The sequence below is a fragment of the Plutella xylostella genome, chromosome 11 (genome assembly GCF_932276165.1).
Source record: "Plutella xylostella chromosome 11, ilPluXylo3.1, whole genome shotgun sequence".
NCBI classification, from domain to species: Eukaryota; Metazoa; Arthropoda; class Insecta; order Lepidoptera; family Plutellidae; genus Plutella; species Plutella xylostella.
The window spans coordinates 4,384,119-4,408,238 of record NC_063991.1 but is presented as its reverse complement, the minus strand read 5'-3'; the positions used below and the strand labels follow the sequence as shown (position 1 = coordinate 4,408,238).

The 24,120-nt window shown below is 39.5% G+C and overlaps 1 protein-coding gene and 1 long non-coding RNA gene across 4 annotated transcripts; one reads left to right on the top strand and one right to left on the bottom strand.

Moving 5' to 3' along the window:
* Positions 1-4,764: 4,764 nt before the first annotated feature.
* On the top strand, positions 4,765-17,974 carry LOC105385274 (zinc finger protein 737-like). 3 transcript variants are annotated; one of them, XM_048623948.1, is made up of 4 exons: positions 4,765-5,045; positions 6,121-6,272; positions 9,492-11,004; positions 11,173-11,244. In XM_048623948.1, the coding sequence occupies exons 1-4, from the start codon at positions 5,041-5,043 to the stop codon at positions 11,234-11,236; spliced, it is 1,734 nt and encodes a 577-aa protein (XP_048479905.1). In that variant the 5' UTR covers positions 4,765-5,040; the 3' UTR covers positions 11,237-11,244. The 3 variants fall into 3 exon arrangements, with proteins under 3 accessions (XP_048479905.1, XP_048479904.1, XP_048479906.1); XM_048623947.1 differs by having other exon boundaries at positions 4,767-5,045; positions 9,492-11,244; XM_048623949.1 differs by lacking the exons at positions 9,492-11,004; positions 11,173-11,244 and adding an exon at positions 16,681-17,974 and having other exon boundaries at positions 4,907-5,045.
* LOC125489158 lies at positions 11,326-18,884 on the bottom strand. The gene is made up of 2 exons (XR_007266771.1): positions 18,737-18,884; positions 11,326-11,468 (listed from the first exon to the last, which is right to left on the bottom strand). It is a non-coding gene; the product is annotated as an uncharacterized LOC125489158 (long non-coding RNA).
* Between the last annotated feature and the right edge of the window lie 5,236 nt (positions 18,885-24,120).

The window sequence follows — 24,120 nt, the reverse complement described above, 5'->3', positions numbered from 1 at the left end:
TATACCTACAAAAGCGGGCTTATTGCCAAAAAGCAATTTCTTCCAGCCAACCTACGACTGGGTGAAAGAGAAATAGAAAATTAAATTTTATGTAGGTTTAATTAACAAAAATAATAAAATCTAACTTTTATTAAAGCAAACATGAAACAAAACTACAAATATATTCATAAATAATATCATAAATTATAAATATAAAAGAACTGCATACATATATTCTTTAAATTATATATAATATATATTTTATCTGCCAACCTAACGATTCAAAATAGTGATTCTTCACATTTTTTTTAAAAGTTGCTAGCTAATGGTGACTGTCGCACGCTCTCTGGCAAGGAGTTCCACAGACACGCTGCCTTCATAGCGAATGAATCGCTATATGAGGCGGAATTATGAACAGGAATGCTCAAAAATTTGTTTTCTACCAACCTCAATGCTCTACCCTGATAATGAGAACACAAAAATCAGAACTTGCACTTCAGGTATTGGGGAGATGAGGGGTTATTTAAAACACTGATATTGATTTGTCAAACTTATTTTCTACTTCGCAAGCGACTTGTCAATTATGTTTCTTGTACAGTGCCACAAACTTATCTGTTCCGGTGACAGCTCACGTAAATGTCTAATATTTCTTCATTCTATAAGATTTTAAGTTTGCCCGTAGTGGTAATTCGCCCTTGCGGTTATAATAAACCTATCTAATCTATATCAATATATAATTCATTAGTAAGTAATGAGATATGGATCAATTTAATTTGCTCTCACCGGAACAGAAACTTATCTGTTTGTCTTACTGTACATTTTACGTGACGTCATCCTGTAATGGGTGGTCAAACGACCCGTAGTACCTAGTAGTAGTAGTAGGCAACCTAACATAACCACTGGTGGGCTAAGGGTCAATGATGCGCATCTGTGTTCACATTTCAATGCGAGCTTATTTTTTTAAGTAAAAGGTACTTATGGTGTTATGGCAGTGCAAATATAACCGCCTGTACAACAATTTATAACTAGTTATAGTGCCACAAACTTATCTGTTCCGGTGACAGGTCACATAAATGTTCAATATTTCTTAATTCTATAAGATTTCAAGTTTGCTCGTATTTTTAATTCGCTTTTGCGGTGTTAATAAACCCTTCTAATCTATATCAATGTATGATTCATTAGTAAGTTATGAGATATGGATCAACTTAGTTCGCTCTCACCGGAACAGATAAGTTTGTGGCACTGTACATTTAGTACTGTAGGTGTGTTTCATGGTTTCCAAAATCTCGATAGTGGTTTAGCATTTGTCTAAATCCAATGAAGAACCTAAGTACCACCGTCTTTAGTATAAGTATCTAATGTGTAATAAAATAAATGGCTATTAAAAAAGGCGTGTTTTCCTTCACTACATACCTACTTAAATCCATTTGTCCTTACTTGGTACGAAAGGAATAAGTACAATCTTTGTGTGCCTTTTAATCAAATTTTTATTACTAAACAAGTTACCTAACTACAGCTAAACTGTTATATGCTATTCTGTTAGCTTGTCCACCTACTACAGAAACAAGATTATCTATTCTTGGACCAACAGAGCGCCTACCTCAGCTATTGCAACACCCAGGCCTGCTACTCCAGTTTACTCGGGAGCTAGGCTGGCTGAGCTGAAATCAAGGGGATATGTACAAAGGTTCTACTCGAGAGAGCCACGTACGACGACCGAATGGTGTAGTGGTTAGTGACCCTGACTACTGAGCCGAAGGTCCCGGGTTCGATTCCCGGCTGGGGCAGATATTTGTTTAAACACTGATATTTGTTCTCGGGTCTTGGGTGTTGATATTTATATTTAGTATCTATCTATCTATGTATTTGTGTAGATATATCAGCTGTCCGACACCCATAACACAGGTTCTGCCTAGCTTGGGGTCGGATGGCCGTGTGTGAGATGTCCCCACATACCTAAATAAAAAAAAAAAAAAAAATTATTTTAAAACCTACTTTTAAAATAAATTCAACACAAAGATTGTTTTGTTGAATTTATTTTAAAACCATTCTAAAACTATAAAATAAATTCAACACAACGATTGTTTACCTTTTGTGGCAAGTAAGAATGAATCAGTGTTGCCAGTCACATTGAACCATTTCGGACAGTATTGTACCTAAAAACGGTCGGTTTCTTATAAAAAGGGACGGTTTAAAAAAAATATTACGATCTGTAAGTGTATCAAATTAATAAGGCTGTTTTATCTTATAAGGCCGATAAAGAGTTATAAGCTGTTGATTTTTTTTGGTGATAGATACGTATAAGTATTTACGTACAATAAGGAATAATGAAGTAATAAGTACCTACTTACGTACAATAAGTACTTATTACTTCCATGCCTACTACACAGGTGACACACTTACCTACTATCCACTATAGTTAATACCTACTAGTGATGCCACGAATAGTGATTTGGCCGAATACCGAATATTCGGCCAGCGCTCTCAGCCGAATACCAGTATTAAAATGTTTTGTGACACTGAAATAAAGGCGTAAGTATATTGCGCATTTAAAGATCATGATAACTTTGTTAAGGTGTAACTATACAATACAACTTTCTTATTCTGAGTTTAATACTTCAACTTCTTTGCTCTCTGTGTGCAATATTTGACACTATGTTGTCACGACATCAACACATGTTATTGGCGGAATTGACAGTGTTAGTCACACACAGTCAGAGAGCCACAAACTGACAGCTGTCAAGCAAAACGGCTCAATCGGCTCATTCATTGTGGGTCGTGGACGTGGTCATTAGGTACTTTACTCTTTGTATCGTGGTGTTTATTTTATTTTGTTCATTTTGATTTTGGGTGATATTTTGGGATTGTGACTAAGTACAACATAAAAATGATGTGAGTAAAAATTTGAAATCAATACAATACCCTTGACTGCAGTTGAACTAATCGCCTTCAACTTACTGATACGAATCCCCGCCGGGAATAATTAATGGGTTCTTAAGAAGTTAACATCTCTTGAAATTAGCATGGTATTTTGTTAGTTACCCCGGAATTCATTGATCTTTTGAAATGGCTTTTAAAATTACGTTGTGATCGGTTGTGTACGAATTTTGACTTGGTATAAAAGTACCTAAACTCCTGTGTTTCGAAGCCATTTGTACTCGTTAAACTCTAAACGAAACTATTCTACTTCTAAATACGGCCTATGATCTTGGGTTAAGTAATGTTTGTTTAGTTTGACCTTACCGAAATTATGCCATAACCAGACACAGGAAGAAAAACTTATGCCTAAACTATTTCACATTGGCCAGTCAAATCAGTATTCTTTGTATAGAAAATCACGCAAGTACCTTACACTTCATCAGCATTGCTGATGTTTCGCCATACATTTTTGACAATCTGTTTGTTGCAATGGGGAATGCTTACCTCTATCTGCACTACCACCACACATTAGCAATTTCCTTAATTAAACATATTAAAATTGAGTGGATGAATATCAAACTGCCATATGTCACGTCCACGCAAAATTTGGGAAATGGAGGTTTTTGTTTTCTCTATTATTTAATGGTCATAGAACTTGCCCCGTGATTTAATTAGTTGACTAGTGACCTTAAGAATGTATTTTAATAAACAAATCCATTATAAGACTCATAGAAATGCGTAAAAGTTAATAAACAGTTTGGACTTATAGCAGTTTGATATGCCCATACAAGACTTATGCTGTTTTGATATGAGTCATAAGGACTTAAAGTCGTTTGAAAAATACTAATATCATGGACCGGACTAAGTAAGACTAATATAGTCTATATTCTATGAAATACAATGAAGTTAATCAACCAAAATTTATCGGTAGAAAAGTACCTACCAACCGTATTATATTCTACCCGATACGGCCCTGTGCTTACTACGAAAATGGTTTGTGATTGACACGTGGGTTGGAAAAAACGGGGTTTTAAACTTACTTCGCCATAGTTTTCTGTCGTTTTTTGCTACACTCTTCAATCTGTTCCTTTTCCGAGCTTTATCAGGGTCCACAATCACAATTTCTTCAACATTTTCAATCATATTCGTTATAAAACACTGGGAGTACGCACCACAGCCTCGAAATTCTCACCAAGACTGACGCCATGTTGAAAAAATTACGCTCTGTGATTGGCCGGAATGGACTTGTGAAAATTTGTAATGCGAAACGGTTAGACTTAAAAGCATTTGAAAAAAACTTACTTTTTTAACGGCTTTTTTCTCATGGATGCCTTTCACTTATTGGAACTTGAAGGGCATAGGCAAACTGACATTTTAACGGAGAACACGACCAAATCAAAAAGTAAATTTTTCGGGTAGGTGGACATATGGCAGTTTGATATTCATCCACTCAATTTTCCTTTTTTATTAAAAAAACCATTCATACTCAATGGGTACCATCATAGACCCAAGGACTTTGTATCATAGACCTACTACCATGGAAGTAATAAGTACTTAGGTAGGTACGTAGGTACAATAAGGAATAATGAAGTAATAAGTACCTACTTACGTACAATAAGTACTTATTACTTCCATGCCTACTACACAGGTGACACACTTACCTACTATCCACTATAGTTAATACCTACTAGTGATGCCACGAATAGTGATTTGGCCGAATACCGAATATTCGGCCAGCGCTCTCAGCCGAATACCAGTATTAAAATGTTTTGTGACACTGAAATAAAGGCGTAAGTATATTGCGCATTTAAAGATCATGATAACTTTGTTAAGGTGTAACTATACAATAAAACTTTCTTATTCTGAGTTTAATACTTCAACTTCTTTGCTCTCTGTGTGCAATATTTGACACTATGTTGTCACGACATCAACACATGTTATTGGCGGAATTGACAGTGTTAGTCACACACAGTCAGAGAGCCACAAACTGACAGCTGTCAAGGAAAACGGCTCATTCATTGTGGGTCGTGGACAAGTGGACGTGGTCATTATACTTTACTCTTTGTATCGTGGTGTTTATTTTATTTTGTTCATTTTGATTTTGGGTGATATTTTGGGATTGTGACTAAGTACAACATAAAAATGATGTGAGTAAAAATTTTAAATCAATACAATACCCTTGACTGCAGTTGAACTAACCGTCTTCAACTTACTGATACGAATCCCCGCCGGGAATAATTAATAGGTTCTCAAGAAGTTAACATCTCTTGAAATTAGCATGGTATTTTGTTAGTTACCCCGGAATTCATTGATCTTTTGAAATGGCTTTTAAAATTACGTTGTGATCGGTTGTGTACGAATTTTGACTTGGTATAAAAGTACCTAAACTCCTGTGTTTCGAAGCCATTTGTACTCGTTAAACTCTAAACGAAACTATTCTACTTCTAAATACGGCCTTCTAAGTTTGACCTTACCGAAATTATGCCATAACCAGACACAGGAAGAAAAACTTATGCCTGAACTATTTCACATTGGCCAGTCAAATCAGTATTCTTTGTACTAATAGAAAATCACGCAAGTACCTTACACTTCATCAGCATTGCTGATGTTTCGCCATACATTTTTGACAATCTGTTTGTTGCAATGGGGAATGCTTACCTCTATCTGCACTACCACCACACATTAGCAATTTCCTTAATTAAACATATTAAAATTTTACATTCTATTAATTAAAATTATTAGTTTTAAATATTTCTTGCATCTTATGAAGACGGGCAGAAAAAGGGTTTTGAATACTTAGCATTTTTTCCCACCTTTTGTACATTCATAAATGTATTTCTGCAATATAAGATTATATTGACGTTGTTTCTGAAGGCATGAATTCTAATTTTAGAGCTATCAAAACCTTAAATTATTTGTTTAAAATCACTGTGTTAACTTGGCACCTGGCCGAAAAGCACCAGGGGTCACGCCAAGTGCCCCGAGCTAATTAACTTGAGCTCTGGTTCTTCTTTTTCAGGTTTCAAGTTTACTCACGCAGGTTATAGGTTACAGACTGTATGAGTGTTACATCAAATCTTTTCACTGTCTAGTTTGACATCCCTAAAATTAAATTCTGTGCCTTGAGAATCAACACCATTAAACTACTCACTTAATTACATACATTAATGATACATTACATTAGTGATAAGTTGCAATTTGAGTATATTTCTCTTGTTTTAGTTGTACAAAACCACACTATAAGATGGAGGATGGCATGGACATAGAGGAACATGATCTGTTGAACAACCCTACTGTGAGGAGTGTGTTTCCAGATCTTGCCGTTCTCAAACAAGAAATAATTGATTTTGATACAAGTGAAGGTGTAGCACCAGGTTTGTAGTTTGATTGCTCTGTTTAGGTTATCTATACAAACAATATGCTTACATCTGTAAGTCAAAGGTTATTATATTATGAGACTACTATTTACTGTGATTTCTGTATTTATATTCCTCTAATACTGTGTGTGAAAAGGGGTTTGATCAACTGTACTTTATTGTACTGGCCTGCATACTTAACTCGTAGACAAGTAGTAGGTAAACCATTAATCAACAAACCACTCAAGATAATTGTCATGGTATACAGGGGGGCCAGTAAGTTATTGTCATGGTATACAGGGGGTCCAGTAAGTTGCAGAGATACGTGTGGAGGGGAAAGCGTAGGTTCAAACGTTTCCCAATTCTTTTATACTTACTAAAAAAGTGGGTCAACAAAAAGTATGGGGATGTTTTAACCTTATGGATCCCTAAAATAGTTTCAAAAGAAAGTGCTGGGTAGATTAAAAAAAATATATTAAATCCTACATAACTAGAGAACCACAATATTTACGGATCATACTTCATGTTGTTTAGGTCATCATCAAGGGCCTTGTACGTCTATGACAGACGATTTAATTAATGTCTGGAACACTATTTTTCGCGACTAATATATAAGCCGATACGGGAATGGCAAGGCCTCCCGCAGGATCCACTAGTGAAGGTGCAGCGTAGCCAGAACACGACTGTGACGTCTTCGCCACTTGTAGGCGATATCAGAAAACCAGGCGTCATCGTGAATTTTACGGCAATCGAACATGTGCTTTCGCCATTCATGCCTACCCTCAGCGAGTTTCTCCCAACTTTGATAATCGATGCCAAAAGCAGCCATATCCCGCTTGACGCAATCTTTGAGTCGCAGTAGGGTTCGCCCCAACCCTCTCTTAACATTTGCCACTGCCCTAAGCAACACTCCGCGGCCGACGAGACGATTCCATTCTGTGCACATGCCCTATATAGCCACCTCAATCGTCTCTGTTTAAGGGCGGTGACGCTACGCAGTTGCACAGTTTTAAGGACCCGTGCGTTCGGAACTTTGTCCTGCCAAATTATAGGTCTAGACCTATTCTACCGCCCCACGCAGTTTGTCGTACGTACTACTTACTGGACATGGACACCCTGTATTAATGAGGAAATATTATGCTGGCCTGATGGAAGTTGTCTAAGATATATTCATGTTCCATCGTCATTCATTCATTCATTATTATTTTACTATACTCAAAACAAAACATTTATCGACTTTGTCATAAGCAAAATAAACCCTCCCCATGCCCTGCAATTTTTTTTATTTATTTATTATACAGATATATTGTAACATAACAGGTAAGTATACTGTAAAGGTGTCAATGAAACACGGTGGCTGAGCTTCAACTAACTGGTTAATTAACCTACCTCCAATAGTGTACATACAAACATAGGTACAAGTACATAATATGTATCGACATATACAAAAACCGTCGTTACTATATTTATTTATTTATTTATTTGCATTTGTTTAATGAGTATATTTTATGTATTTCTTATAAGTAAATTACCTATCAAGTGACTTTTTAGTTTTTCCTGCTACATTTTTAGTTTTTTTGTTACATATACAGTTCTCCCATATTAATAATGCGCATGCAAATCTTCGCAAACTGTCGTATTCCCGGAAACACCCGAATCATTGAATCCTTACAGCGTTAAACAAAGCACTTGCATTTTGATCCTTGTTCGAAAGAAATAGTAGTCAATATCATGTGACACATAATCGAAAACAATTTGGGCGGTCGGTGGCTGTCACCGATCAGTCAAGGGTCTCAAGGTCAAGATCAGTATTACTTTTGTGGAATTATAAAGAGCTGCAATTACACATCGTTCTTGTTATTTTTTTCAAATGTGAATTTAATTTCAACTTTAATTATTTTTGACGACGCCATATTATGAGGCACATTTAAGAATAAAATATACGTCACATTGATAGACTTCACTTTGCCAATAAAGCCACACCCAAAAGACCAAGTTTGTAATTGTAAAATTATTGTGAATGATCAGCGCTGTAAATACTTTTGAACTGAGATTTAAAATTTTTAATGTAAACCTGTGTTTGAATCCATTTCTCCTTATAATATAAACCTTGTGTTATTCAAACCTTCTTTCATCCATCTTTACATCAGCTTCAGTAAGACACTTGAAAAGTATCTACTGTAACATTTTCGAAGTAAATTTTAATATTATGGAATATTATGAATTATTGAATCAAATTTCGTAACTGATAAATCAATCATCTCTTTTAGCACCAATTACATAATTCTACTAAAATTTCATGAAGAAAATGCTCTTAACCACTCTAAATACATAATAGTTTTCTAACGCTCGGGAATACGACCGTTGCCGAACAATGACGAAGATTTCTATGTGCATTATCAATTTTGGGGAACTGTACTACTTACTTGGCTTTTTTGCATTTTTCTACCTTTTTACTTGTACCTCCTGTAGGTTGGCTGGTAGAAAATGCTTTTAGCATTAAGTCCAACTTTTTTACACTTATATGTTATATTTGTGCAATAAAGTATTAAATAAATAAATAAAATCATAACTACCCTCCTCTTACACCAAAACCAATACAGTAGTGTAGATAAATAATATTTAAATATAGCACTCACTTTCATAGTTCTCTCTGACATTCCCCTGCATACATTCATCAGAGAACTCAAATCATCACATTCTGGTGCTTCGGCGAGCAGGGAGCCGAGCGAGACGGCCGCGAAAATATGGTCGATGTGGCTTTCACACATTTTGATATGTACATGTACAGTCAGCTGCATAAGTAGCTATACACTTTTGTACCGTATCAAACTACCTACTAAACCAAACGACAATGGTTGATTGAACAAACAGGCAGTTGGTGAGTTTGACAAGGTTCAAAAGTGTTACTACTTATGCAGCTGACTGTACTTCTAATCCAGTGGCTGACATATCTCTATCTTAACAAAATTGAATGAAACTAACACTAATCTGGCTAACATTTTCACAGCAGTGACAAACCACAGAGCGACTCTAGCGTTGTAAACTAAAAAGTAGAATATTTACTCTTTCTTCATTCATATCAAGTATTCATATGACTTATTTATTTGTAGTTAACATTCAACCTTATTCAGTATAATATTAATTAATATCAATATTCATATCATTGATATAAGCACATTAATTTTATATATATATATATTATCTATCCCAAATAAATTTTATTGTACCTTACAGGAACATTTACAACCCTGGAAGTACCAAAGAGAAATAAATACAAAAATCAACTACACAATTTAACGGTATACAGTGGGAATCATCCTACCGAGTGCTCCACTCAAGACCTGGATGTGAAACCTGACCACCTGTGTACTGACCTGGATGACACAATAACTGTCAAGCGCAACAGTTTGACAGAATTTCATGAAGTTGAAACTGAAATCAAGAAGGAATCAGAGAATGTTGTACCAAATGAATTGCCATTTTACAGAAACAGAATTATACTTGGCAAGATACAAGTAGATGAGTCTGACGAAGAACGAGAAACTGATGCACCAGGTGACTGTAATAATGTTGTAAACAACAAATCAAACAATGATCAAGATTTGGCAGTGTCAATATACACTGATGAAAATAGAAGCATGAGGATAACTAAACAGCATTATGAAAAAAAGGATAAATGTTTGAGAGCGAAAATTATTTTAACAAACTGTTATACAACTCTATTGAACAACAACTGTTACTGTGCTCAGTGTGCAGTGTTGTTCCCTACCACTGAAGCGTATAGTGAACATTACACGAGCACACACACCGATACCACTCACTCAAATAAAGCCTCGGCTTCTCTTGTGAAACGTAAACAAATCATATACCCACGTGAGAAAGCATTTGTGTGTGACTCCTGCACGAAAACATTCAGCAAAAAAACCAGCTTGATAAAGCACATTTTAATTCACACTGGCGAAAAGCCATTCGAGAGTGACATTTGCAAGAAAACATCGAGGCATCGGACTGCAATGAAAAGACACAAGTTACTTCACACTGGGGAAAAGCCCTTCCAGTGTGACATTTGCGCGAAAACATTCAACCTTTTAAGTAGTTTAAAGAGACACAAGTTACTTCACACTGGCGAAAAGCCATTCCAGTGTGACATTTGCACGAAATCATTTAACCAAATATATAATTTGAAGACCCACAAGTTAACTCACACTGGCGAAAAGCCATTCGAGTGTGACATTTGCATGAAATATTTTAGACAAATAAGTCATTTGAAGAACCACAAGTTACATCACACTGGAGAGAAACCTTTCCAGTGTGAAACCTGCAAGAAAACATTCAAATATGTATCAGTTTTAAAACAACACAAGTTAACTCACACTGGCGAAAAGCCATTCGAGTGTGACATTTGCAACAAAACATTTAACCAAATAAGAAATTTAAAGAAACACAAGTTACTTCACACTGGCGAAAAGCCATACAAGTGTGACATTTGCACGAAATCATTCTACCTAAGACATCATTTGAAGCGCCACAAGTTAGTTCACACTGGCGAAAAGCCATTAGAGTGTGACATTTGCATGAAAAGATTTAGACATAGTTATAATTTGAAGAGCCACAAGTTAGTTCACACTGGCGAAATGCCATTTCAGTGTGAAATTTGCACGAAATTATTTAACCAAATAAGTCATTTGAAGCGCCACAAGTTAGTACACACTGGCGAAAAGCCATTCCAGTGTGACATTTGCACGAAATCATTTAACCAAATAAGTCATTTGAAGCGCCACAAGTTAGTTCACACTGGCGAAAAGGCGTTCCAGTGTGACATTTGCACGATATCATTTAGCCAAATATGTCATTTGAAGAACCACAAGTTAGTTCACAGTGGCGAAACGCCATTCCAGTGTGACATTTGCACGAAATCATTTACCCAAAGAGGCAATCTTAAGAAGCACATGTTACATCACACTGCACCCCAGTCATAGCTATGATTCTGATGAGTCGGAAATAATGTGAGATCCGGGAAACATGAGGAAACATAGTACATGACACGGCGTGAAACAGCGGGATGTCAGTGAGTGTCAGTGGGGCGCGCTGCGGGCGAGGGCTCGGCCTCCGCCTGTCCCCTCACTGCAGGCAGCGCCGGCGACGCACAGGCCGCGTTGTCGACACGCTCTCCTACACCCACATACAAGCGACTCCACCTACACTAACCACCTCAGTTGCAATTCTTATTTATTAAACGTTATTATTTCAAAATACTGATGTTGTTTTCATATTATTTGTGGTCCTGTTGCTGTGCTAGTGCCGCGGTGGTACAGAGGGCCTTCGCAAGAGTGCGCCGCGCCGTCCTGTCCTCAGCAACTGTCCTGGCTTCTGTCCAGCTCAGCGCTTGCGCTCGCAGCTCGCCGTCAACTGTACGCCGCCATGTGTGCACCGACGACCGGGACACGGCGTCTGCGGCGGCTACTAGCTACTCATTCAAAGCTTGTTTTGACATTACTCTTATGTTAATAAAATATTGGACAGTAACTACCTATATAATTTTAAAGACTACAATATACCTAGTATGAGTACCAGGATTAATTATTGTTTCTCTCTCTCTCTCTCTCTCTCAGCCTTCTGTAGTCCACTGTTGGACATAGGCCTCTCCTAACGATCGCCACCCCAAACGGTCACCCGCCATCTGCATCCAGCGGCTTCCCGCTACCTTCCGCAGATCATCAGACCAACGGGTTGGGGGGCGATCGACACGCCGTTTGCCGACACGGGGTCCACTCCAGAACCTTTGTACTCCAGCGGTCGTCGGCTCTGCGGGCTACGTGGCCAGCCCATTGCCACTTCAGCGTGCTAATGCTTTTGGCTATGTCGGTAACTTTAGTTCTCCTGCGAATTTCTTCATTACGAATCCTATCTCGCAGGGACACGCCTAACATAGCCTTTTCCATAGCACGCTGAGCAACTCTGAGCTTGTGGATAAGCCCTTTGGTGAAGCACCACGTCTCGGCTCCGTAAGTCATCACTGGCAACACGCACTGATTGAAAACTTTTGTTTTCAGACACTGAGGTATGTTTTCAGTGAAGATGTGTCGTAATTTCCCGAACGCTGCCCATCCGAGTTGGATTCTACGAGCTACCTCTTTATCGAATTTGGATTTACCTAATCGGATCACTTGTCCTAGGTAGGGATACTGATCGACAACTTCGATGGTGACACCTCAATCTACAAGCTTAAAAACATCTTCCAGTGCACAGGTGAACAGTTTCGGAGAAATAACATCTCCCTGTCTCACGCCCCTTTGCAACTGGATCGGTTTTGTGCTATGTTCGTATAATCGAACTGACATTGTGGCAGCATTGTACATAGTGTACATACATCTCAACACCTCGATATAGCGATAGTCTATATGGCACCGCTGAAGGGATTGAAGCATCGCCCAGAGCTCAATAGAATCAAAGGCTTTCTCATAGTCCACAAACGCTAGACATAAAGGTAGATTATACTCCTCGGTCTTCTGTATAACCTGCCGAAGCGTGTGTATATGATCTATGGTACTATAGCCTTTTCGGAACCCGGCTTGTTCGGGTGGCTGCTATTAAAATCGGTCTACCGCCGGCTTTCAGAAGTTCTGTCGTTATTCCATCATCTCCCGGAGCTTAGTTGTTTTTTAGCTGTTTGAGAGCTAACTATACTAATCTCGTCTAGACTGACGTCCGGAATAAATATCTTCGGTATAGTGTCGGGTGAGAGGCGCTGGGCTGTCGTGAGCACCGCTGGTAATAGGGTTTTGTGTTGTGGTGTATAACTGTCCGTAGAATCTTTCAATTTCTCCCAGAATTTCGGGCACTGATGAAACGGTGTTGCCACTGTCGGTCTTCAGTTGGGTCAACAGTCTGCCGAACAGATCGATCTCTAGCAAAGACTTTGGAGCCCTTGTTTTGCTCAATTGCGTCTTGAATGCGCTTGCAATTGTAGCGTCTCATATCGCAACGTCTTGCTTTGGCGATCTGTCTGTTTAGACGTCTGTATTCGACCATATCAACTGAAGACTGCAACCTCATTTCTCTCCGTTCTCTTATAAGACTCAGAGTCCCATCTGAGAGTTTTTGAGGTCCTCGGTTGGTTCGGGACGAAAAATATTTCGATCCTACCTCTCGGACAGTTTCCACGAACCTATTATTTAAATCGTCAACTGTAACGCAATTCTCTAAACATATCAGGCGGTCGCAAAGCTCAGACTGAAAGCTTTCGGGATCCTGGATTTGAGCAGGAGTAGGACGGAGCGTGGACTTCATTAGACGGGAGCGTTCTATTTTGCAGTTTATATTCAAAGTGCCTCTTACGAGTCGGTGATCGCTGCCGGTCTTAATCCTACTGATCACTGAGACATCATTGAATATGTGCTTCTTATCCGTCAATATGAAGTCGATCTCGTTTTTAGTCTTCCCATCGGGGCTAATCCACGTCCACTTCCTTTGTGGCTTCTTCTTGTAGAAGGAGTTCATCATATAGAGGCCCTCCTTCTCCAAGAAGTCAGCCAGCATTTTCCCACGATGGCTCCAAATCCATGTGAACCCACTTTCGTCTCGCCGCCTTCTTGTTTTCCGAGTTTCGCGTTAAAGTCTCCCATCACCACCGTGAAATGAGTAGTGAACTTACGCAGGGCAGACGATACCTACGTCTTCATACGCAAGTTCGACCTCATCATCGGTGTGCTTAGATGTGGGTGCGTAAACCTGTATGACCTTCATTGAGTATCGTTTAGATATTCTCAGGATGAGGTACGCAACCCGTGTCGACACACTTCCGATTTCAACGATGTTGTTGACGAGGGACTTGTTGACGATGAACCCGACACCCCCTTGGGACAGTTGGTCGCCCTCCCGGTGGTACAGCAAGTTTCCGGACTGGAGAATTTCCGTATCCTCTCCCTCTCGTCGGACTTCGGATAACCCTATAATGTCCCATTTTAACTTGCTGATTTCCTCTTCCAGCTCCTCTATCTTCACGTCTTCCATCAGTGTCCGTGCGTTATATGTTGCCAGGTGCAAGGGTCGGTTGGGCTGGTAGCCGACTCTCTGCCGGAGATTCTTCGCACCCCCTGCCCCGCCGTTACCGTGACCGCTACCGGAGTCCGGGATAGCGGGGCTGCCGGGGACTGGGGGCCGGGGCTTTGTTTTTTCCATCATTAGGAGGTGTGTTTGCCATAATCACCGCGCTTGGCAGGCGTGTTGGTGATTCTCCTTTTTTACGGCGGGAGATCGCCGCCTCTGCTAGGAGAGGAGGTCGGGTCGATTTACCGCCGCCCGACATTCGGCGTTGTCACTCGTTAGCGCTCCGCGCACCACCCAGGGGACACGTGTAGGGTAGTGGAGGTTAATATAACATATAGCTAAAAAACATAGCAAGTGATTTGCTCGCAACGAATAGCATTCGCTTTATGAACGCGCAAATGCTGCTATAATTATAACGCGACGCGCCCTCGCGATCTTAGCTCGCAAAATTGGACAGCGTCTGCCCGCGGCCGTTGCCACGACGCTACTGCTAGAAATAGCGGAGCGGCTCCGCTATTTCTCGCAGCCGCGAGACGTGGCGCGCGATAACCGCGCAGGCGATATTCACTTGCTTTGTAGCGTCTCGCTCTCTCAACGGTGCAACGTCGCGCGACTCGCGTGTGAGAGAGCGAGACGCTACGAAGCTGCAAGCTTCACTACGCAATAGCGCTCCGCTATCTGCTGAAATTAGCTCCGCAGTCGCGATTTGGCAACGGCCACGGGTGGCCGCTATGCTAATTGTGCCTCGCGCAACGTTACGAATTACGATCGCGTTGTTTGTTTTGTTGCATTTGCGTGCTGTAAATAAATATTTGTAAATATACATAATAATAAATAGTTTAAATAGTAACGTATTAAAATAGGTATAGTGTTTATTTAGGTTTAGTGTAAAATTGAAAATAAATAGTGTTTGTGTAAGTGTAAATAGGTACTTTCTAACGGACAATTTGGTTCTGAGGACAATTTCGTATTTTAAATGTTTTGTGATTGTGTGTGATTGAACTTTGACTGGACAATTTACCTATCTTTACTTTACGTGTGTTTTCGTAAGTGGATGAAACATTGAAAGGATATTACTTTGTGGTTTTAAAGTGTTTTGTGTAAATAGTTATTGCAATTAAAGAACGTTTGACAATAATTCATAAAAATGAAGAGAAACAGTGATGTGCCATTATGGAAACAGTGATGTGCCATTATAGACAGTCCTAAGCGTGTAAAGTATGAAGGAAAGTTCATTGGTTTTTTCATAATTTTTTTTTTCATCAATTTTTTTTTTGCTCTTTAATATCGTTATAACCTAGCGGATTAAATAACCTGCTATAAATGTGTAACATAGCGTCTGTAGCGTGTTCTATCTATCTATCATGGCGAGCTGATTTTCCGCATTTAGCCTCCAAGGTGGGCCATTATGCGTGAAATACCTATGGGGTGACTAGCTATTAAGCCACCCAAGCTCACGCCAGAAAGCCAGTAGACGACCTAGGTTGCTCATGACTTCCCGGAGGGACCCCGGAGATCCGAGGATTTTTGATCGTAGTGTCTCCACGCCTTTGCAATGTAACAAGACATGGGAAGCTGTTTCATCTTCCTCCATGCAACTTCTGCAAAGAGGAGTGGTGGAGATTTTCATGCGATATAGGTGTTTATTTAACCGGCAGTGGCCTGTTATGGTACTTATCACGACACGTAAGTTTGCTCTGTCCAAGCATAATAATTTGCGTGTTAGTTTAGTATTAATTAGTGGTACAAAAGCTTTTGTTTGTTTGCACTCGGCACTGTTACTCCAGAGATTGGTGTGGCATTCTGTCGTTCGGGAACGCAACCAAGAGCGAATTTGGTTGAAAGGGATCGGTACTATCGGCTCTGGGCCTATTGGTGCAGTGTCAGATCCCTTTCGTGCAAGTTCATCAGCAGCGTCGTTCCCCAGCGACCCGCTGTGCCCTTTTATCCACTGGAGGGTTATGGTATTGTTTTGTGAGGCAAGCGATTCTAGAGCTGAGTGACACTCTAGTACTAGCCCCGAAGTTATAGTTTTGCTAGACAAAGCTAGCAGAACTGCAGCACTATCAGATAGGATACGAATACGTTGAAATATTAAACATTTATGTGAGCTGTCACCGGAACAGATAAGTTTGTGGCACTGTACTTATGCAGCTGACTGTACTTCTAATCCAGTGGCTGACATAATTCCTGTCAACAAATTGAATGAAACTAACACTAACTTGGCTAACATTTTCACAGCAGTGACAAACCACAGATCGATTCTAGCGTTATTCAATACCACTATAAAGTAGAATGTTTATTTTACCTTCATTCAAGTCACGCCCTAAGCACATTTATAGCTATCCCAATTAAACTTTATTGTACCTTTCAGAAACATTGACAACGTCGCCGCAAGTATCAAAGAGAAATGAAAACAAAAATCAACTACACAATTTAACGGTCTACAGTGGGGATCATCCTACCGAGTGCTCCACTCAAGACCTGGATGTGAAACCTGACCACCTGTGTACTGACATGGATGACACAATAACTGTCAAGGGCAACATTTTGACGGAATTTCATGAAATTGAAACTGAAATCAAGAAGGAATCAGAGAATGTTGTACCAAATGAATTGCCATTTTACAGAAACAGAATTATACTCGGCAAGATACATGTAGACGAGTCTGATGAAGAACGAGAAATTGATGCACCAGGTGACTGTAATAATGTTGTAAACATCAAAACAAACAATTATCAATATTTGGCAGGCTCAATATACACTGAAGTAAATAGAAGCATGAGGATAAGTAAACAGTATTATGAAATGGAAAAATGTTTGGGAGCGAAAATTATTCTTAAGAACTGTTATACAACTCTATTGAACCATAACTGTTACTGTGCTCAGTGTGCAGTGTTGTTCCCCACCACTGAAGCGTATAGTGAACATTACACGAGCACACACACCGAGACCACTCACTCAACTAAAGCCTCGGTTTCTCTTGTAAATCATAAAAAAATCATATACCCACGTGAGAAGGCATTTGTGTGTGACACCTGTAAGAGAACATTCAGCAAAAAAAAATACTTGATACAGCACATGTTAATTCACACTGGGGAAAAGCCATTCCAGTGTGACATTTGCACGAAATCATTCTACCGAAGACATCATTTGAAGGGCCACAAGTTAGCTCACACTGGTGAAAAGGCATTCCAGTGTGTCATTTGCACGAAATCATTCTACCGAAGAAGTCATTTGAAGAGCCACAAGTTAGTTCACAGTGGCGAAATGCCATTCCAGTGTGAAATTTGCCCGAAATCATTTAACCAAATAAGTCATTTAAAGAGTCACAAGTTAGTTCACACTCGCGAAAAGCCATTCGAGTGTGACATTTGCAAGAAAACATTTAAAAGAATATGTCATTTGAAGGCACACAAGTTAATTCACACTGGCGAAAAATCTTTCGAGTGTGACATTTGCACGAAAATATTTAGGCGTCGGTTCCATTTGAAAATACACAAGCTAATTCACACTGGCGAAAAGCCATACCAGTGAGAAATTTGCAAGAAAACCTTCAGGCAACGGTGTTCTATAAAACCGCATATGTTAATCCACAATGGCGAAAAGCCATTCCAGTGTGACATTTGCAAGAAATCATTTAGCCTTAGAAGTATTCATAAGAAGCACATGTTACAGTATCACACTGAAGCAAAACCATTCCAGTGTGACATTTGCACGAAAACATTTACCCGAAGAAGTAATTTAAAGAGCCACAAGTCCGTTCACACTGTCGAAAAGCCATTCGAATGTGACATTTGCAAGAAAACATTTAACCAAATAAGAAATTTAAAGACACACAAGTTACTTCACACTGGCGAAAACCCATTCCAGTGCGAAACTTGTCACAAAATATTCATGTATCCAAAAGACTTGAAGAGGCACAACATAATTCACACTGGCGCAAAGCCTTTCCAGTGTGAAACTTGCGAGAAAACCTTAATATATCGAATTTAAGTTAACTCACACTGGCGAAAAGCCATTCCATTGTGACATTTGCAAGAACACATTTAGGCGACGGTCCACATTGAAATCTCACAAATTACTACACACTGGCGAAAAGCCATTCCAGTGTGACACTTGCCCGAAATCTTTTAACCAAAGAGATACTTTTAAGAAGCATAAGTTACTTCACACTGCAGCACAGCCATATGGTTCTGATGCGTCGGAAAAAAATAATGTGAGATCTGGGAAACATGAGGAAATATAGTAGGTACATGACACACGGCGTGAAACAGCGGGATGTCAGTGAGTGTCAGTGGGGCTCGCTGCGGGCGAGGGCTCGGCCTCCGCCTGTCCCCTCACTGCAGGCAGCGCCGGCGACGCACAGGCCGCGTTGTCGACACGCTCTCCTACACCCACATACAAGCGACTCCACCTACACTAACCACCTCAGTTGCAATTCTGACATCGGCGCGGACGGTCGCTTTCTAGCGGCGCCGTCTGTAGCCGTCACGTGTGACTCACTACTGAGTGACCCGGCTGCTCAAGGACAGCGTCCTGTTGTACACCGAGATGCCTGAAATCCCGGCTCCATTGGAAGCCTCGGAACAGTATAAAATGTCATTAATCGCTTGGTTAAAATTACTACTTAAATGGTTCTATATTTTAAATAAATATCACTATGGTATACCTAATACTGATGTTTGTTGTTTTCATATTTGTGGTACCTGTTGCTGTGCTAGTGCCGCGGTGGTACAGAGGGCCTTCGCAAGAGTGCGCCGCGCCGTCCTGTCCTCAGCAACTGTCCTGGCTTCTGTCCAGCTCAGCGCTTGCGCTCGCAGCTCGCCGTCAACTGTACGCCGCCATGTGTGCACCGACGACCGGGACACGGCGTCTGCGGCGGCTACTAGCTACTCATTCAAAGCTTGTTTTGTCATTAAGTACTCTTATGTGAATAAAATATTGGACAGTAACTACCTATATAATTTTAAAGACTACAAATATACCTAGTATGAGTACCAGGATTAATTATTGTTTATTTCACCTCAATAATCAATAAATACCTACGTTAGAGAGTTTATTTGTAGTAGTGTTATAGAATGCGATCAAATTTTTTGGCGTTTTAAGAACAACGTAGTTACTTGCTGCCCTTGCGTCCCCCGCACCCCGGCAACTTAACTGAGGGCTAGGTGTGTTTTTCATAACCGATTGAGCAGTGAAAATCGACATTTGTACGGTGCGGAGCTAGTGCAGCGCGTATACCGCTAGGTGGCGACTCTCTCGCGCTACACAAATTCGCGTTTACTCGCCGCTATTCTAACGGAGTAAAAACTCGCACTCCCCATGCGGGTCAGCATGGAGACGGGGAGTTGAGCGCAACGTCTAGTGTATTGTTCCTCTGTGGCAATGTGTCTGACTATGCGGGGCTGCGGGGGACGCGGGGTCCTCACTAACTCTGAACTCCAGATATTATCAAGGTACATAAGTATATACAGTGTCAACTCTATGTAACGTCACTCGATTTAACGACAAACTCTCTAAATCGTCGAAATAAATTGGTTTTGTTTGGTTTAGCTTGTTTTCCATACATTGATACACTCTACATAGCGATTTGAGTAATAATCAGTAGGTACCTTTTTAGTTAAAACAGCGCAGCTGTGTGCTTTTTTGTCGTTTTATTATCCTGCCTGCAATAAACTCGACTGAGGCCATCCCGCATACCGAATTTTCTAAGAAAGTGTAGACTGATCTTGCTTGACCATGACTTATCGAGTAGGGAGCATGGATTGTCTATAGGTACGTTATCATATTCTTAGTTGCTCACAAACCTTCAAACTGTATATGTCGCAGCCGGATCATATAATCCGCCGTATTACATTACGGCTGGTCGCGTTACAAAACAGGGATGCTTTGTAATACGGCGTATCAACGTTTAGCCGGATTGTCATTTCGATACGTTCTTCATTACGGCGGCCCACGTTTAGCCGCATCGTACTACTACTAAATTGTAGGGTGACCATGTCCATGAAATTACTGCTGAAGGAATTTTGCGGTTTCGGTAGTTTGTCAAACATTTTGTAATCATAATAGAGTAAATATGCTATCATATGGACTTCCGTTAAAGTATCAAAATACTGTTCAAGGGCACTACTCGGATTGTAAGATCTTCGAAATTATTATTCTTCATCATCATCATCACACTTCTGGACGTAGGCCTCTCCCAAAGCACACTATCTATAGCTTTCCACATCCAATCATAACCAACCACCTTTCGTAAGTCGTCATTTCATCTAGCCGGAGGGCGTCCCACACTACGTTTGCCTAGTCGCAGTCTCTTCAAGATCAAATAATCTTTGCCGGCCACAATTATATTTTTTGACCCAGTAGGTAATACTGTGTGGAAATCCGCCGACCAGCAGAATCCATGGTCACTTTAGCTGTTTGATGTGCGTTATAACTTTTGTACGTTTTTCACTGTTCCGCATTGATCGGAATAGATATTATTTAATTTCACGTGAAAATTCTTCTTGAAGTCACTGTTTACTAACATATTTAACACGATTTCTTTGTTTTAATCATCATCAAATATCTGTATCCAACGCCATTATTGTTGTTATGTCAAGCAGCGTCACGAGTGTTAAAAAAACGAAACTAAAATCTTTTGATGCGGCGGCTAATCTCTCGCCGTATTACATAACGGCCAGCCATATTGAATGACGTATGATGTCGAATACAATCCGGCGCATTTTCATTCAGCCATATTCAATACGGCTAAACGTTGATCCGCCGCATTACAAAGAGGCCCTGTCTTGTAATGCGGCTGGCCATAATGTAATACGGATTATACGATCCGGCTGCGACATATACATGGCTAGTAAAAAAAAACACTGTGCATTGACGAAAAAGTTTTTTTTTTAGACCTTTGTTTACTTTCATAAAAAGTTAGTACAATAATTATTACAAAAACCACCCCTTGAAAACCGCGAGGTTTATATGGGGGTAGCTGAATCGCTGTTCATACAAAAAGAAATCACAATTTAATATTGACTTATTGTGGTGTTTGGCCTTTTTGATAAGAGTTTGTTTATAGTTTGTTGATACTTCTAGTTATCTAGTAGGAGAAGGAGCGGAAAGATAGCGGGCCTGATGGAACACAATGACTCCTGGCACAGAAGTACTGCTGTAGAGGGGGAGGAGAGCGGAGAGGATGCTGCTCCTCAGCCGCCAGGAGGGACAGTGGACAGCCAGTGCATAGGGATTTTGAATTGTTTATTCTTTGATATTTATGTTTATTCAATGTATTGACTTTGTAATGGTTTATTGAGTTTTATGTTATATTATTTTATAAATAGTAGGGGAGGTATGTGGTGTTTGGCCCTTTTGATAAGAGTTTGTTTATAGTTTGTTGATACTTCTAGTTAGTCTATTACCGAATAGAAGAATGGTGAACAGCAAACTCGTATATTATTTCCCTAAATATCACACTTATATAGCTGTTTGTCATGCGACAATGGATCCCAGTATCAAATAGGTACTACGATCCATTTTCGCACGACTTATGTTAACTTATACATAGTTACTTGTTTGAAATACATTTCTAAACACCAGCTAAAATCTGTTGATCAATAATCGACTTTTAGGTAGTGTTGTTTTAGATCTGTTTTACTTTATTTTTATTTGTATCTAGACTGTCTAGCACTTCTGTAGGTAACTCGTTTAGTGATTTTGACAACATATATTCCCATTTTCTTTTCCCATAGAAGTTATTATAATGCGGTAACACGTACCTTGAGAGTTAATTTAGTTTTCGTAACTGAGCGGGCCGATTTCTACGTTTTAATGTATTTTCTTTACAAATTTCTTCAAAAATGATTGCTATTTTAATTTTATTATGGACACAAATTACTTTACAGTAACGAAATAGGCCTGCATCGTCACCTTCAAATTGAATCTTGATACGAGTGGGAACAATTAACTTTAATAGTCTAAGTTGGATGTTGTAAATTAGCTGAATATTAGATGAAAATGTCCGTCCATAGCTACTTATACCATATCCTATCAATGAGTCGGCAATTGACATGTACATCATTCTTATTATCTGATATGGCAGCTTGTATTTTAAAATTGAAAGTTTACATGCTATTGATCTTAACTTGTTACAAATATGGCTAATATGTGGTTTCCAGTTGAAATTGCTGTCAATTATAAGACCTATAGGTACATATGTTGCGGTACAAGTTCTAAATTGTTACATTTACAATGAATAACACTAGAGTGGGCGCGTGGGCTACAGGTGTAGACCAGGGTATCATTTTGGTGAAAATATCTCGAACGCACGGAACTAGCGCTTCCTCCCCCCGTGTATTCCTTCCTCAAGGACCCCCGCGTCCCCCAGCAGCGTGTCCACTGTCCCGGCACACGGACACCTGCGGAACACAGTGGCTAAAGTTGCTGGGCTACGTATGTAGCCCGCGCGACCGTTCTAGGTAAGTGATTTTTTCTGATTGTCTGTTTTATTTCTTGGATTAAATCTTTTTTTTTGCACATTTACGTTTATATGAAATGTATAATCATATTATTTGATTGTTTTTTTTTACTTTTTTAGTTTTATTTTGGACTAAAAAGACAAAAAAATTATTTGAATCATTTTAGGTAATAATGGCAGTGAACGAAGGTCAAATTCGAAGATGGCTTATGGAAGACGAGGAAAATAGTGATAACTTGACGGAAAGCGAAGAAGAAGGTCCTATGGAACCGGAAATTCTTTGCAATAATTCCCATTTATCGGAGAGTGAACAATTATGTACAAGATTTGGACGAAGATGATGTGATGTGAAGGTACAATTATCATCATCAGTTTTGATCAGCTACAAGTCCCGGAATGGTATGAAATGGAGTAAATTTCCACCATCTGCTACTATATTGTATCCTATATTGTAAGAAACTATGATCAGTTTATAAGTTTTGTATCCTAAACTAAAAAAAAACTAATTAGTGTGATGGTCCTTAATAATATCGATATTTCGAAGTATGTTTTTGTTTCTTAAATATTTTCATAAAATTAGAAAATATTCATACGTTTTTTACTTTAAAGTTTAAAAATAAATATGATAGTTGAAATGTAGCAAAGTGTTTTACTTTTCAATCAAATATCTGTGCTTATGAGGCATTACAAATGGGCTACATATGTAGCCCGCGCGACCATCCCAGGAGTTAAATGAGCGCGCCTACTCTAGTGATATGGTTGTCATGGAAACATCGATGCTCATGGGCTACCACATATGGTGTTACATGTTATTTAAGGTAAGGAGAATGAATGTGGACAATTTTAGTTTTTTGCGCATTTAATACTAGACCAATGTCGTGAGCCCACTTGCACAATAAGTCAAAGTTGTTTTGCATGACCTTTTGCGCTTGTAAAATGTCACTTTCAGCCACTACCAGGCAGGTATCATCTGCAAACTGATATACAGAGCCCTGATACTGATACGCGCAATAGAACCGGTAGAGAAGATAAGTCATTTTGGCAAACACAAAAAAAAAACACGAACTCACGCCTTGCCTTGTACTAATGTATACTCCCTTGCTAATTTCGCATTCTATAACACTACTACAAATAAACTCTCTAACGTAGGTATTTATTGATTGTTGAGGTACAGTAAGGGGCAGATAAACCTGACCCCCCTCAGAAGCATTGTTAGTATGAGAGGGGGGTCAGGTTTCTTTGCACCTGACCGTACAATAAACAATTAATCCTGGTACTCATACAAGGTACATTGTAGTTAAAATCACTCTTTAAAATTATTTTTAAGCGTTAAAATATTTACTTACT

What these genes read in the sequence shown, in the direction of transcription:
- LOC105385274 (XM_048623947.1), top strand. An exon ending in AAGTGAAGGTGTAGCACCAG is followed by an intron (nt 6,273 to 9,491) that starts GTTTGTAGTTTG and finishes TGTACCTTACAG; the next exon opens with GAACATTTACAACCCTGGAA.